Here is a 12,164-nt window from a genome sequence, read left to right as displayed (position 1 = left end):
TTATTATTATTATTATTATTATTATTATTATTATTATTATTATTATTATTATTATTATTATTATTATTATTATTATTATTATTATTATTATTATTATTATTATTATTATTATTATTATTATTATTATTATTAATTATTATTGTCACTATTATTATTATCATTATTATTAATTAAGTGTTCCCTGAATTGATGAATTAGCATAATAATTATGCTCCCTGCCCCTTCCACATCCCTACACCCGCCTCTCTCCTCTACTATTACGTCTCAATTTATGTAAAATTAGTTGCTTCTCACATAGACATTTGCTACTGCATGTCAACCAATAGTAAATTTAATTGTGACATTTCATTGCTTGCAAACGCGAGACACTACGTTAAGCTGAGCTGAGCTGTGTAAAACCTCCTTCGATTAGTCGTTATGAAGCAGATTAGTGTCAATGATGAAAACGGACACACTTCTGTAAATGAATCTGTAAGTGGTATCTACTTTATCCTAAACTTTTAAAGTACTCGAGTGCAAAATATGAACGAGAAAAATACTAATAAATTGATGGATCACACACAAGAAAAAAAAAACATTCATTTATGGACGATAGATTAAGATTTGAACAAATGATTATGCTAAGAGATTTGCAAAAAATGGCGATGGTTTTTTTTCGAAACAAAACTTGTTATGTTGATTTATTTTTTTATTTTTTTAAATTAGGATGAAATAAAATGGTCCGGCAATTAGTTCTTTTATACTATTTCCTGATATGATCTGTGATAAGTTTTTTTGATCCTTGATAAAGTGAAACATCCAATATACTTTTGATCCAAAATTTCACATCAATCACTAAAATATTCAAAATTGATCCCTAACTTATCCAATAACATATCTCTCTTACTCCTTCTAAATAAGTTATCTAAAATTTTGGCTGAAAATGTCCCACATGTTTATGAGATAGTAATGATCAATAAAGCAATCCCTGATGCATTATTTGTAATTTTTGGATGAATAATTAGCATAAAGAATCAAAAGTGTTTCTTATCCTCCATTTAAACACCAAGAAGTGGTATGCATACATAATCAGTGTCCGTCTGTCTATTTCTCTGTCCGTTCCATTCATCCCTCTATTTGTTGGAGTGGAAGATGCTCGAGTAAATAGTTCTAAGCTCACAAGATATCATTCTGGGATGATAACCCCCACATTTTACACTCCCCGAATACAAACAGCTTAGCTAACTAAGCTTAATTCACCGCCACCGCTGCTAAACAGCAATAGCAGCAGCAGCAGCAGCAGTAGCAGCAGAAGCAGAAGCAACAACGGCGGTTCGTTCACAAATTAGCTGAGACTGACACTACCGCTCGCTTTTCTCGCAACCTTACAGCATTATCATCCATCTAACCAACTATCCAACATGTTGTAATGTCCTGCTTGCACTGTTGCTGCTAACATTCCTGCACTTCCATTGTATCCCTAGCGAAAGTCTCCCTTTCCAATTGTTCCTAACATGACATGAGTACTGCACTGTCCTTCCCGCAATTAACATTCTTTCGTTTATAGGACTTTGGATGAGATTTATAGCAGGGATAAAATGTATCTTCTGTTGTGACCACATCTTGCTTCTAATGCTTGCTAATATCCGTATGGAAGATTCTCCCGTGAATCTGTCCATAAAGACAGCTGTACCTTTTTAAAAGTTGCTACCACTCTTGAGATAGCTGCTAGTTCTTTATCACCACATCACACACTCCTCGTAGGCGTTTATTCTGGCTGAGGTGTGCTTCCATTCGTCTGCTTACTCTTGTAATCTTTAAAACATTTCGCTCTATGCTGAATAGCTAGCTTGAGTTTTTGTTGTGTGATGAAGTTAAGATAAGATGGATTGGAGTGAGAAGAGGATTTGTTTCCTCTTCATTATTCCTTTCTTAACAAATAACTCTTTCTTTCTCCTTCATCTCTTTCAAGTGATCTGCCATGAACGTAATACGCACTCAGAGTAGCATCACCTAACATATCCATCTACGGGATTACGTTGGTGCACGTGTGAATGACAAATCAACTGATTACGAGCTTGCTGATCTCGACTGTTCTTATCAGTAATTCTCCATCGAGAAGTCCGTTATCTCTGCAACCACCCAGTTTATATAAAACGTAAAAATGGCTTTCTCAGATTCATGGACACCATAATTTCGTAGCGTGTGCGATGGCAGTTTGAAAGGAATCAGGAGCGAGTATCTTTCACAAAGGCTTATATAATTCGCTTAACGTGTTCATTCTGTCGCATCTAGGGAGAGGCCGATGTTTTTACAATAGTACCTGCTGTGTGCTTACTTCATGTATTTTGCCCTCTAAAATCCTCAGAAGCTACACGTTTTTTACATGGTGACTTTTGTGACAATACCATCTATCTTCCTATCGTCGTCTAGTCGTTGTCTCGATAATCCCCCATGAAAATTCTTGTCGACCATCCGAAGGACTTGGTCAGAATATAACCTGAATGTTTGTTCTGCAGGGGATCTTATAACCTATCCGTGTATCTTCGCGCTCTTTTGTGCCATTAACTTTGTTCAGCAGTTCTTATACTTTTTTACAATTTTAATATTTCCTTTAATCTCATTATATAGGATATCTTGTCGCCATAAGTTGCTGCATACAATGTATTATTTGCAGGTTCATGACTGCTGTTTCATTCAAACAACCTATCTGTTAGTTGATGCAATTTATTTGTGCATAACCTTTAATACAATGGTATTTCCATATCTTCAACCATATGTTTTTAGCGCTTGAAGTAAATAAATAATGCAGGAAATTTTATTCTTAAATAGTTATTTTATATATTTTCCGCTTGACCAGCCAACTTGATCAGAATTCATTTACTCAGCGAACGGCTGGCTCACAGAGATGGAAAATAAATCGTGAGATATTCTTTGTTTCAGAATTAGAAATTGTTTTGATATAGTAATGTCATTAGATTCGGTTGGTGGCAATAAAAAATGCTGGGAAATGGATGATATCAGATTTGCAATATGTCCATACATGGCTCTCATGTCTAAGTGAAATCAGTTGTCAGCTGATTACTAATGAGATTTGTGATGATTCATCATTTCATCATTCTGACACTTTATATTCGCCTTCTCCTCTTGTCCTATAGACTTACCACTTCTGCGGATGCTTTGAGTGAACGAATTCGAAAGTCGAGTTTGTTATGTTTTGGATTCATGATCAGATTGTCAGTGTAGCTGATGGGTTTTTAGGAAAGTAGTGAAAGAGAAGCAGTTTTATATGTTTGCGTCGTTCATGCTAGAATGATTAGGTCATTTTTAAAATAAAATTATGCGGGAATTTGTGGAATATATGTAAAACTGTAACCGATTGATATCATGCAAAAATGTGTTACTTCTCATTGATGGACTTTACTTGCAAAATGATCCAAGGAAACCCGTGAAATTCCGACATAGATATCGTGTTAGTGTTGTTGTCTTTTATATCTTTTAGTACCATCGGTCTGAGTCTTTCACTTGCAGATATCGAGGTTGCTGGCAGCAATAGTGGGAGCGAAGACGATGGGTGTGATAACTTTAAACGTAGTTTGGTCACGACAAGGAGACGAACAATCCCAACTAAAGAAGGCAATGCAATTCGAATCGACTACTCTCGTTTTCGATGCGTGTAAAATTATCCGAGAAAAAGTGTCCGGAAATAACATTAACCGTTAGTTTTTCTTGTCAAAAATCTGTTTTGTTCGAGTTATTCCCTTCTCACTTCTTTGTCACTCTCGCTATTGAGAATTTGTAGAATCATTTCCTTATAAACAGTAATTCATCAAGAGCAGCCTTTCCTTCAGTTTATCCTAAACTGAATTTTTGTTCTTCTTTGCGATGTTTTCATAAATCTCTTTCGATTTCCAGCTAAGGAATATGGTCTGTTTCGGCTCGAGGAAGACCCAACGAAATGTGTTTGGATGGAGAATGGTCGAACTTTAGAATATTATTTAGTTCGCAGCGGAGTAAGCTTACTTAGAATCTTTATGGTTAACAGCATTCGAATTATTTGGTGCTCATGCAAGGAACATTCTTGACTACGAGTAATAGCAAAACGGTTTTTTTAGGACACAGTTGAATACAAAAAGAAAATTCGGCCGCTAAAAGTAAGAATGTTGGATGGTGCTGTGAAAACAGTAATGGTAGATGAAAGTCAGCCAATGGGTGAAATCATGGTCGTTGTATGTTCCAAAATCGGTATCAGCAATCATGAAGAATATTCCATGGTTAGCAAAAACTCTTCTGGTATCTACATATAATTGGTTCAATTTACGCTGTTTTTAGAAAAAATTAATGACATATAATTAAGGTTATGGAACATGTGTGGCTTTGAATGTGCAATTTATTTCAGCAGATGCGAAATTTTTTCTTTGAAGAGGGTTCTTCTATATTGGTGTTTCAGGTGCGGCAGTCTTTGGATCAAGACTGGCGTTCAACAGTTATGCTAAAGGAAGAAAGGAGAGGGAAAAGCGAAGAACGTGGTCTCGGTTTCGGCACACTTGGACGAAATAAGGAAAAAAAAATGGAGCAACTGCGAGCTAAATTGCATACTGATGAAGAGTTGCTATGGCTTGATCATGGTAAAACTCTGCGTGAACAATCGGTTGGTGTACCATGTGCTATTTGACACTTACACTGGTGCTTACTTTTTCGTTGCATACGCAGTTCCATGGAATGAAAGGTTCTGATTCTCGTCTTTTCACTAATATAATTTTTAGGTAACTGATGACGAAACGCTGGTCTTGCGTCGGAAGTTTTTTTTTCGGACACAAATGTTGATTGTCGCGACCCTGTGCAGCTGAACTTGCTATATGAGCAATGCAAAATGGGAGTCTTACAAGGAAATCACCCAGTCACACGCGATATGGCTTGCAACCTGGCCGCTTTGCAATGTCAAATACAGTACGGTGATCTTCAGGAACATCGGCAGAGGGCTAACTTTTTAGAGTAAGCTCTGGTTTCATTTTTACCTTTCAGCATTTTCCTGACCTCGTGTTTTTTAATTATAACAAGCAATTTATCGTAACAATTGCAGTTTCCGCGAAATCTTACCAAAGGAATATGTAAAGTCGAAGGATAACGAAAAGCGCGTAATGGATGCTTATCGTGAATTAGCTGGAAAAAATGAACTGGATGCGAAGAGCAAATATGTCCACTTGTGCCGTTCTTTGCTTACTTATGGCGTGACATTTTTTGTGGTGAAGGAGAAAATGAAGGGTAAGAACAAGTTGGTACCACGATTATTGGGTGTAAATAAAGAATGTGTGATGAGGATGGATGAGAAAACCAAAGAAGTGCTCCAAGAATGGCCACTGGAACAAGTAAGACGATGGGCTGCTTCACCTAAAACATTTACATTGGTGAGATTTCAAGTTCTCCCGTTAATTTTAAACAGTTATTTGCAATTGAAATGTTGAATTTTTTCTTATTTAATTTGTTATAGGGAGCTTTTATGGTCATTTCTGTAAAGGACAAAAGGACAAATATTGAACCTTGAGCAGTTTTCTTCAACTTATAACAGAAAAGAATCTGTCAGAAATTTAAGGATTTCGGTGACTATCAAGATGGTTACTATTCCGTACAAACGGCGGATGGTGAAAAAATTGCGCAGCTGATTGCTGGTTACATTGACATCATTTTGAGAAAGAAGCGAACTTGTGATCACGTTGGCATAGAGGTTTACTTCATTCACTTTCTTTTTTTTTCATTTATGTATGAAGTTTACTACTTTGGTATTATCATTCCAGAGATTTTGTCATACTCGAACTTTTATTTCTGCCGATTTATGAAACTGATTTTTTGCAGTTCTCAATAAATGTCCTCGATAAATTAAGTAAATTTATAAGGGTCATTTATTCGATGTTTTTCAGGGTGATGAAGGTTCAACAATGTTGGAAGATGTCGTGGCGCCGGCTCGTGCTACACTGGTCGCACATGGGCAGATTGGCGAAGGATTTGCACACGAAGGCAATGTTGCTATTCCAGGTGTTTTACGAACTCCCGGTGGTTTAGTTCCTGGGCAGAGGGGAATTCTGAATGGCGCACAGTATGGTGCCGTAAGCGGACAGATCCTTCAGCAACAACTTACAAAAGTAAGGAATATAAATGTAAATGACTGCTAAGCTTAAAATAAAGTATGTAATTCCAAGTTTTTTCAATAAATATAAGTCTATGACTTCATATTTATGTGAGGCTTTGGAAAGCAATTCCCAAATACTAGCAGGGATTGACATTGGTCGGCTTTTACGTTAAGGTTCCATCAGAAAGGAAATGAAAGAACATTATAGGGTCAGCGCCCACGTATAGTCGATTCACAGGAACGCTCTCAGCGAGCTCTAATTGGTACAATTGAAGCATCAATACGTGCTGTTGAAGCTGCGGAAGAAGAAATGAAGAAGCCTGTAGAGATCCAGATACCACGATTCAGCGATGATCCCACTTCACGGCGTTGGATTGAAACTAAAGTAGAGGTCGAAAAACAAAAGGTAGTTTTTTATTTATTCTTTTTACATGTCTTTGTTAGTGTTCTCAGGAATTCCTTCTCAACTTTATTTTTTAATTTTAATGTTTTTACACTTATTTCTCTTATGGTTCGAGAATATGGAAATTTTATTCACGCATTTGGTTTTACCTGTTCATAGCATACAAACTCATAAAAACTTGTTTGTAGAATCTGCATTTGCTTCAAAGATTACTGATTCATTCATCTCTTTTTTTGTCACTTCTTATTCATTTTTCATTTTCAACCGGAAAACATTTCCCGCAGTCTTTTTTTTTTGATATGCGCACTTTATCAATTCATCATTACACAAATTCTTAGCGTACAGATCTTTGTTCAAGTCCATAAATTTAGTATCATAGTATAAAATCAATTTATTTACGCTAAAGATAAGGACTGTTTCTTTGAAAATGTACCAACGTTAAGCGTAATTTTCAATCATTTGGCAGAATTCTGGCTATACTGCGAAGAGAAAGACTGCAACTGTTCAGTCTTGAGGATGAAGTGTGATGACTGACGTTTAACATCGAACTATTTTAGAATAAGCAAACTCATTAAGCAATAAAAGATAGTGTGTTTCAAAGTCATCATAATATTTGCAAGCTATATTAAAAAATTGCAGAATTAACTATTTGGTATCGTTTTTTTTCCTTGTACTTTAAGCTCATAGTACTTTTTTCACTTTTGTTTGTGAAGTCATTTCAAGCAGTCTTACTTTTTTGCTCACTTCGATTCAGTCCGATCGACTGAAAAGAATCCAGCTTTGAAGTTACGATACTTCGTTTATGCTCTATTTCTCGAATTAAAGCGCTAATAAAAACTTATTCAGGTGGGCGACCAATTGGCGCAGATGGGCGCTGCTACGGCTCAAGTTGTACAGCTGACAGCAGTTACAGACGAAGTGGATTCGAAAGTTGGTACAGCGATAGCTACCATTGGATCGAATATGCCCGAAATGGGTCGCGGAGTACGTGAATTAGCTGCCTTGATGCCTGACGAACAACGGCGTGGTATGATGCTAGTAATTCATTTCTTTTATTACAAGAACTTCAGAAAGTTATGATTGCACTACTCGGGAACAGTTTTTAAAATATTTCTCTTCTTGCGTCGTATCAACTCATTAATACTGTGCAATGATCAAGACTCTTTCGTTACACTTCAAAATTAATTAAAATGAATAAGATTTAGGTGATTTGGTAGATGCTGCTCGAAAGTTGTGTGGTGCTTTTTCTGATTTCTTAAATACAGTCAATCCGGAGCATGAAGAGAAACGAACAACTGTACTTGCTGCTGCTGGACGTGTTGGCGATTTCTCACAAGCTGTTATAAACACCTTAGATGAACCAACTAGTGAAGTGAGAACATTCCACGATCGTTTGGTGCAGCGTGCAAAAAATGTGGCCACTTCCACGGCGCAACTCGTACTTCGGTAAGTTTCAAGTGCTAAGTTATAGACGGAGTTTACTTTTCTACAGGAAATATATTCAAGCATGTGGTATTAAACTGATCTCGTGTCGACACTTCAAATTATGTATTCTATGTCGTAGAGCATCGGTACTGCTCCAAATCTGAAAATTTTCTGGAAGAGGAATTTTTGAGGGTTTATGGAACTTATAATAGCTCACTGGAAAGTATAAACAACTGAGAGCAGCATGTGGTTTTTTTCGTGATAAATTGTCTTTTAATATACTTAGGAAAAAGTGAAGTTTGCTTTCTTATTGGGAAGCATTTTAGAGCATAGACTAATTTTTTTTCGCTTTCTTTTTGTAAGTAACGGATGAGTAATTAAAAAATAGAAGTAAAAGAAGATTGTTGGTCCGAAAAAGGACCCATCGCTTTTTTAAAATAATGTCAACTTACCCTTAGTTTGAAGGGCTACTATTTATATTTATTTTAATTTAGCATAATAATATTTATTTTAATATAGCATAACAAAATCAAAATTTCGTGATTCTGACCCACAAATTTTTTTTTTTTGTTTTTGAGATTTCAAGATATGCAATTAGGCCAATATTTATAGGGCTAAAACTATATCTGCTGAATGCGAAGAACCAGCACTGCAAGACAAAGTGATTCATTCTGCTACTCAGTGCGCTTATGCTACTTCTCAATTGGTAGCTTGTGCTCGAGTCGTCGCGCCAACTATCGATTCTCCTGCGTGTCAGGAACAATTAACATCTGCTGCGAAACAGGTGGCTCATGCAGTGGAGGACCTATTAGTAAATGCACATGATGCATGCTCGCGAACCACTGGTGATGGAAAGAAATCCTTTACTGATATTCATGAAGCTTCTCGACAGGTAGTCATTCAAGATCTTGAAGTCAACATAATTCTTATTCTGAACCGTGAATTTAACTCCTTTCAATAAGTGAATCAAACCAATGGAAATGAAGCGTAATTTTGTAATATCAGTAATAAAATTAAGTATGTTTTAGTAGTAGGACAGCATTTCACTTTTTCAACTGTGAATGGAACGTTTTAAGAATTAATCTTAAAACTGTTCGGCATAATTTTGTCGACTTAATTCATAGGCAGTACTAATTTAAGGTGACAGCAGCATTGGATGATTTACTTTTGCATGTGAAAACTTCACCGAAGTTAATTCGTACAACGCAAGAAAATTATGAATACGAACAAATTTTAAATCAATCCAGAAAGATTATTACATATCAGGTTCCTTTTCTCTCGTTGAAATCCTTTGTGTGTTGTATGCATAGATTACTTACATATACACTGCAGTACCCTTGATTACTATTGAAATATGGTTGCACTTCAACTTAGTTTACTAAATTTTGGAAATTCGGACTTACCTGCACTTCCACCACATACATTTTTTTTCCGTAGAAAGCTGTGGAATGATCCTGTAAATGGTCTTTTCATCGATTTACAGTGTCTTCACTCTATCAAGTTTTACTTGTTTTATATCTAATGTTACTTTTGATGCCAAAATACCTTTGCAAATTAGAGGAAAAAATTATTTAATTTTTAACAGTTAGACTAAACGTTTTCAAATTTCAGGGGCCAACGGAAGATATGGTGCGGCAAGGTGAGAGTGCAATACGCCATAGTCGCTTATTAGTTGAGCAGATGGAAGCAGAAGCGGATCGCGCACCGGAGCGTCGTGATCGCTTACTCGATGCAGCTCGTTCAGTAGCACAGGCTACCAGCCGAATGATCGATGCTACGAAAGTATTTGCATTGTATTGATTATATAGTTATCTTCAAAATACATGTTTTGAATGTGCTGTGGAGTATTTTATTTCTGGTAGAACTTGCAAACTGAATCTACATGGAAAATGTAATGCTTATACTCAGGAATGTCAAGTGCATCCACAGGCAGCTGAGTCGCAAGTAGCGTTACGCGATGCTGCTGAAAAGCTGGTAACGGTCACCAGCGAAGCAACCAGTGAGGAACAGTCTAAGAGAATCATGGGACATCTCGAACAGGTTTATTTCTGATATTTAAGGGTTTTAATTTACAATTGCAATGTAAATACATGTTTTCCGAAAGTGTTGCAGGCTGCAAAACAAGCGGCAGCCGCGGCGACGCAAACTATAGCAGCAGCGAATGCTTGTCAGCCATATATTCAATCGAAAACAGTAACGGAGACATTAATCATCGAATGTACAGAAACAGCAGAACGAGTACCACCCCTCATTGCATCCATCCGCGAAAGTCAGGCTGCTAGATCTCCTAATGGAAAATTTCGTGCTCAAAGCAGTTTGATTCGTGATACGACACAGGTAAGTTAGGATGGGAATTATTCTCCTCATTTCATATCTAAGATCAGGAATAATTCATTTTGTTCATCAAGCTGTTTGGTGTCATGTCGGAGCTCAGCAGAAAGCGCTATTAAGGAAGGATAATTGTAAAGTTTGTCGAGTGGTTTTGAAAGGAAAAATATATGTTTTCCATAAGTAATAGCAGTGCTGAGTTAGAGAATGGAGCATCGAAGGAAGTTGTTTTATGCACTGAATTCAAGTATCAAAGAAAATTTAATACTTGGTATTGATACAAGGTGTCGGAAAGGTACTTTTGTGTTTCATTCAAATTTCCAGTTTCTCACTTCGATTGCTCCTTTGTGTTTGGTTTGGAAGACAAAATCCTGATCAAAGCTAGTAGATGTTTGTTTTTCTTTACACATTACCTTTGAAATTTCTATTTATTGTAAGCTTCCTCGTTTTGCTTGCTTGCAGCTCCTTCTTATTTTTTTTTCCCCCTACTTCCATCTTTTCTCACTTTCCTATGCCCCACTTTCCCGTTTTTCATGCCCTACTCTCCTCAAAATATTTCATCCTATTCATGGCAATTTTATGTTACCTCTCATCTTTTTCCACATGTAACATAACCTACGATACACCCTGTAGTTTATATTTTATTCAAAGAACAGTGTAACTTGAAAGCCTGACTGAGGAATATGCATCAGAAATGTATTGTATATTCTCAGACCGGAATGTATTGTCAGACTGACTGCTAGTGTAGTGTTTCGGAATACTATAATTTTTAGAAAGTATTTTACGAAGAGTATTATACGGAAGACAATCGGATTATTTAAATTGTTTATGCTTTGAAAAAGCCGACTTAGTTCTTTACTTTTTAAAAATTTTACAAATAGGACAGAAATGCTAGTGTACCTTCGAAGTAAACTCTCTTGTAGACGAGACAAATCGAAGCAGGATCGGTGTAATTATCATCTCGTGTCTGTTGGACGCCATCACTGAGGGAAACAGGGGAAGAAATAACAACTTTTTGGGGAATTATTTTTGAATTGGAATTTGCTTACTTCGTGATTTGTATTGGCTGACCACTCATTATCCATCCACTACCTTCCCCTTTTCATGATTTGCTTTTTGTAATTTCAATTGATCTGTTACCATTTACGATGCTAATATCATGTGACCTCTTCCTGTATCTCTTATTGCAGTCTTTGTATTATATTTCTTTTTCTTTTTCCTAGTGCCGTACATTATTACGACTCTTTTGAATCCCTCTCTTGGCCCCTTATACTAAGGTACTTTTCTTTTAATCCCTCTAATGCCCACTTCTAGAATGTTTAACTTCCTTACTATTGCATTAATAATGATGTCATCCTGATTTGATTTATTTGTGTCCCCCCAGCTCTCTATTTCCTTTCCCAGTTGCATTTCACTCTTTCTTGGCTGATCTATATTTTTGGTGGACTTCTCTATCTTCCATCATGAATTATGAATTGTCATTTAACTTTTTTATTGCCGTTGGTACTGCTAAGTCTCCCTTATTTCCAAAATCAGAATGTTTATCACATTAACATAACTGTTTTCTACTGTTGTTTGATAGAATGTTTGGTGGATGAAAGAAATTTTCTAGATAAAGATAGATAAAATGCTACGAAAAGATTATCTCCATATTTGTTTTACTGGCTTAGGTTAACGATAATCTTGATCACTCGGTCTTAAAGAATAGCTTCAGTTACTTAAACTGAGTTACTTCAAGTTGTTTACCATGTCCAAAAAGCAATTTAGTAAAGTAAAACATTTTGGTGATCGAACTTTTGAGTTATTGGTTGTTTATCTTCGAATAAGTAATGTAAAATAAAGCTTATGGACCGTGGTAGTTGTTTCATATCCAAGTAAATTATCTGGTTTGATGAGTTTTTG

The 12,164-nt window shown here is 36.2% G+C and overlaps 1 protein-coding gene across 1 annotated transcript in view; it reads left to right on the top strand.

Moving 5' to 3' along the window:
- Window positions 1-3,549: 3,549 nt before the first annotated feature.
- The window catches only part of LOAG_17334 (talin 1), a gene marked incomplete at both ends in the record, with an annotated part of 20,845 nt that continues 12,230 nt past the window's right edge, over window positions 3,550-12,164 (top strand). The window contains 16 exons of the mRNA XM_020449992.1: window positions 3,550-3,697; window positions 3,895-3,992; window positions 4,095-4,253; window positions 4,430-4,630; window positions 4,826-4,974; window positions 5,063-5,387; window positions 5,573-5,704; window positions 5,898-6,119; window positions 6,315-6,512; window positions 7,356-7,536; window positions 7,715-7,955; window positions 8,547-8,826; window positions 9,075-9,200; window positions 9,546-9,716; window positions 9,843-9,974; window positions 10,047-10,271. Of these exons, the coding sequence (XP_020306408.1) occupies window positions 3,550-3,697; window positions 3,895-3,992; window positions 4,095-4,253; window positions 4,430-4,630; window positions 4,826-4,974; window positions 5,063-5,387; window positions 5,573-5,704; window positions 5,898-6,119; window positions 6,315-6,512; window positions 7,356-7,536; window positions 7,715-7,955; window positions 8,547-8,826; window positions 9,075-9,200; window positions 9,546-9,716; window positions 9,843-9,974; window positions 10,047-10,271 (2,988 nt within the window). The remainder of the gene's footprint in view (window positions 3,698-3,894; window positions 3,993-4,094; window positions 4,254-4,429; window positions 4,631-4,825; window positions 4,975-5,062; window positions 5,388-5,572; window positions 5,705-5,897; window positions 6,120-6,314; window positions 6,513-7,355; window positions 7,537-7,714; window positions 7,956-8,546; window positions 8,827-9,074; window positions 9,201-9,545; window positions 9,717-9,842; window positions 9,975-10,046; window positions 10,272-12,164) is intronic.

Source organism: Loa loa (genome assembly GCF_000183805.2).
Source record: "Loa loa unplaced genomic scaffold supercont3.62, whole genome shotgun sequence".
Classification (NCBI taxonomy): Eukaryota; Metazoa; Nematoda; class Chromadorea; order Rhabditida; family Onchocercidae; genus Loa; species Loa loa.
Note: the sequence above shows the minus strand (reverse complement) of the source record. Positions and strands in the feature narration are given on the sequence as shown.